Here is a 4,262-nt window from a genome sequence, read left to right as displayed (position 1 = left end):
AGAAGAAGGAGGGAAACCCTATTATTCTACTATTGAAATGTAGAGTCTATCCTCTTACCGAACAATTTTGAGGCTGGATGGTTTCTATCATAGATTGTCTAACAATGACTAAACCGTCCAATATCTTAACAATGTTTTATACTTAGTTGTTTTTAAGCACTAATTAAAAACCATTGAGTGTTGGATTTTTGGCTTAACAGTAAACTACTACCCTTCATATCCTAAGGAATGTGGGACTCATAAACAAGCCAAAAGTTGGTTGAACAAGGCACATAACCGGAGCACTCATTCTCCATAGGTGGCGCCTCTAATTAGTCTTTTTTTTTTTGCTTATTTCAAGTAGTGTGGGACTTGCATGCTCTATGTTCTCCTTCTTCTTGCCTTGGCCGAATTTTGACCATATTTTCTAGAGTTTTTGGTTGATTTTTCAAGCTCAAATCAAGGCCCAAAAAGAAGCCCACTTATACACCTACAAAGTCCTACAAAGAATACAAGAAAAAATACACATGTACAACTTGTAAAAAGCTAAGAAAAAGGAAGAAAATCCTAATATCTATTCTTCTAGTGTAGAGTCCTCTTCCATGAGGCTTCATCTTCTTCTATCATTTTAACCAATAATTTTGTGGTTAAATGGTTTCCACTAAAGCACCTGCATCTTACATTGCTTGTTTTTCATATTTTAACGTATATTATTCTTCATTCTTTTGTTATGACAAACACTTAATCAAAACTATAAGACGGTTGAAGTTTGCTCAATAATCATTAAATATAATTTAATATATTTTTAAAATTAAAATTAAAGAAAATAATAGATAATTAAAAACTAAAGAATTACATAAAGAAAATTTAAAACCAAAATTACGAATAATTAAAGATTAAAGAAAAAATTATGAAAAAAATACATATTCTATGAAATATAGATAGGAAATCTAATTAAATTTTTTTAGTTTACTTATAAATGAGAAAGAAAAAGTGGTAGTTAGACGTATAGAGAGTATAGTAAATGACATTATTCTATTGTGAAATGAAGTGGGATAAGTCCATGACTGGAAACAAAATTCGTTCTCACTAATTGGTTTAACCATTTTTGTTCCAGGGTTTTATTTATTTAATCTAATACAAAATTCACCGTACCAAACAAAAGCTGCAATAGAAAGATATCTTCTAGTCAACAACAATATCATCAATATTCCACCTAAAGTGATGTTTTCTGATTTTTTTTAGCCCTGTTCTTTGGATAAATAATAACACAAAAGTAACGTTTTCTTCTCATTAAATAACACGTTTGGCATCGCTTTTAGTGTTAACATTCCAATAAAATTGTTACCTTCATATTATCCATGTTCTGACGATGTTTCGAATAAAGAAAAAGAAGATATAAATAACAGGATATTAATTTAGGGAGGTAAATAGTTTAACTAAATAAATTCGAATACGATAAATTTGCTAAAATATTTTAAAATTTATAATCACAATAACACATGCATTTGTTTAATCTATTTCTAATCTTTGAGACATTTCAATGGGGCAAACGAATCGGTCCCACCCATTCGACCACTTCATGAAGGAGAGCACTACATATTTTGTGCCAAAAAAGGAAAAATATGACAATTTTCCTCACTTCACTCCTAAACAGTTAGGCTTAAATTCAGAAGAAGAATAGATAATAGACTAGACAGCGAACAAACAGAGCAGACAAAAACCGAAAATCAAACAAAGAAAGCCGTGCCAAAACCCCTCAACAAAAAACCAGGACTAGAACACAGCCAAATTGAGAATAGAAGAAAACAATAGTGATTGAGTTACATTATAAAAGGTTATTTTACAAGCATGGGGCAATTTTTATCTCTCATTATTAAAATGAGATATTTTTTAAAATATTACAAAATTAAGAAAGTCGTGAGAGGTTATAAGTTGCGTAATATGATTTTGTCATAAACTTATATCAATTTGATTTAAAATAATTAAAAAAAAATTAAATCACTTTAAGATGATTTCACTTTTTCTTTAAAATAAATTTATGATACATTTTTTCAAAAGGCCCCACTTATTTTTTTTGATAAAAAAGAAGAAAAAAAATACTCATACTAGTAAAAAAACATATAAAGAACGTAAAAGAATAAAATAATTTAAGCAAGAAAGTATTTTATGTTTGTCTTTAATTAAAATTTGAGTGTTTGCTTTAATTAAAGTTTGAGTGTGATCACAGAACCACCACAACTCCCTTGCCCGTCATAAACCATCAGAAACTCTTATTAGATATCATAACCGTAATTACATTTGAGATATTATGACAGAAGCGGATTAAAACTTCAACTTCTATGAGAAAGTTATCTTGTTTAAGAGTTCAAACACTCTTAAGTGTTCTTCTTAATTTTATTTTATTTTTTTGTCAATAAATAAAACTTCAACTTTGATGTAATGGAGTCTGAATTCCAAATCATAACATCTTGAATGCCATATTATTAACAGCATCTAGCATACTGTGGTAAAACTACATCACAGCATATTGATGAGACGAAACACTCAATTTCAATTAAAAATTATAAAAAAAAAACACTTGAAACAGTCCACTTAAAGTTTGTGAAACTCATAAAAAACAGAAACAGATACGAAAATAATATCAGTAATCCCACAGAAAACTCTTAAAAGTAGTGACAAGCCCAGTCTCTGCCACTGCAATATCATCATCGGCATGAGAAGCATCGTACGTGGTTTGCAACCAAGGTATCGGTGGCTGGTACATCCACGTGTCCTGCGAGTCCGCGAACACAAACTCGTTTCCCAACTCGTAACTCGTTTCCAACCTCGGCAACTCGATGATCTGGCTCAGTTCCTCCGACTCAGTGGACAAGTCCGCGGTTGAAACCAACGAGGATAAAGACGAGGACGAGGAGGTTGTTGAGACCAACGATGATGATGATGATGATGATAATGACGTGGACGAAGGAGGGAAGTCCATGTGAGCCGCTTTGGCCGCTGCGGCTTGCACGTCGCGAGGGGCCAATGACACGGGACGAGGAAGCGAGGCGGCGAGTTCGGGGAAGTTGAGGATGGCGCTGTTCCCCTTTATGCTCAGCGCTGCAACGTCATGCGCCCTAGCCGCCATTTCCGGCGTCGGGAATGTCCCCAGCCATATTCTCGATTTCTTCCGCGGCTCGCGGATTTCCGACACCCATTTTCCCCAGTTCCGCATTCGCACCCCTCGGTACACCGGATGCTTGTTTGATTCCCGGTTTCGCTTTTCCGTTTTCGACTCTAACGGCGGCGCCGCCTCCGACGGCGAGGTCGAGCTGCTCTCCTTCCCAGAATTATTATTCTGAGCCGAAACTCTCATTGTAAGAGGTTTTAGCGCGTGTATGACTGTCAAAAAAACTCAGCCGATTCCTGATTTCTTCCTTTTCAGAGTTCAAATCATAAAGAAAATAAAAAATGGAATTCAAGTTGAACAGAAAAACAAACACAAACTTGTAGATGTAGTTCAGAACTATTGCCAAAATCCTTACACATGTAGACAAGTAAGATATGAGAGATTGAGGTAACCCACTAGTGTAGCTGGATCTAAGAGTGCAAGTAGCTAGTATTTCATAATGAACTACAATTTAGATAAAGCAGCTGGAGCTAATCTCTTTCACAATGTAGTAAACTAATGTTTGAATTTCTGTTAAGTGAAGTGTTGGGGATTAGTAAATAAGATAGTTGTGATGTGGGAAGAAAAGATTGAGGTAAGAGAAGACGTTGTGGAAGGGAGGAAATTGATGAGGCATGGTTTTTAATTCTGAGAGTCACTTGTGAATGAGTCATATAACACTTATAAAGGTTGACAGAGGGTCCACAAGGGAAATGGGTCTCTCTGGGTGGCCCGGTGGATACAAATACACGATGGGTCACCCTTTCTTTGTGCCACGAACATTTGCTTTTGGTTTTGCTGTCTATGCACTGTGCGCTTCACTTCAACAACCTAATCTATCTTCAACCTGCCCCAGTTTTTCACCCACGTTGCACTGTTCATTTATCCCTTATCCGTGTATTCCTTCAAGATATCACACAGCTTTTCAGCCCAATTATACACACCACTTTCTTACCCCCTTCACTATCTCCATTTTGCCCTTTCTTCTATTGCGATCTAGCGTTTTGTACGCATATGCTGCTGTTCGCCTTTCTAACTTATTCCATGCATACATAGCAATATTGGTTGGTGGATTTGTGGATGCAAGTTCTGACGTAACGTGATCCCACTAATTCATGTATAATTAGGCTAT

General features: G+C 35.4%; 1 protein-coding gene across 2 annotated transcripts; it reads right to left on the bottom strand.

Moving 5' to 3' along the window:
- Positions 1-2,433: 2,433 nt before the first annotated feature.
- Positions 2,434-4,014, bottom strand: LOC137813537 (dehydration-responsive element-binding protein 3). 2 transcript variants are annotated; one of them, XM_068615859.2, is made up of 2 exons: positions 3,507-4,014; positions 2,434-3,363 (listed from the first exon to the last, which is right to left on the bottom strand). In XM_068615859.2, exons 1-2 carry the CDS (start codon positions 3,508-3,510, stop codon positions 2,624-2,626), a joined length of 744 nt encoding a protein of 247 aa, XP_068471960.2. In that variant the 5' UTR covers positions 3,511-4,014; the 3' UTR covers positions 2,434-2,623. The 2 variants fall into 2 exon arrangements, with proteins under 2 accessions (XP_068471960.2, XP_068471961.2); XM_068615860.2 differs by having other exon boundaries at positions 3,469-4,013.
- Positions 4,015-4,262: the final 248 nt, after the last annotated feature.

This window comes from Phaseolus vulgaris, chromosome 1 (assembly GCF_051622355.1).
Source record: "Phaseolus vulgaris cultivar YP4 chromosome 1, ASM5162235v1, whole genome shotgun sequence".
Taxonomy (NCBI): Eukaryota; Viridiplantae; Streptophyta; class Magnoliopsida; order Fabales; family Fabaceae; genus Phaseolus; species Phaseolus vulgaris.
Note: the sequence above shows the minus strand (reverse complement) of the source record. Positions and strands in the feature narration are given on the sequence as shown.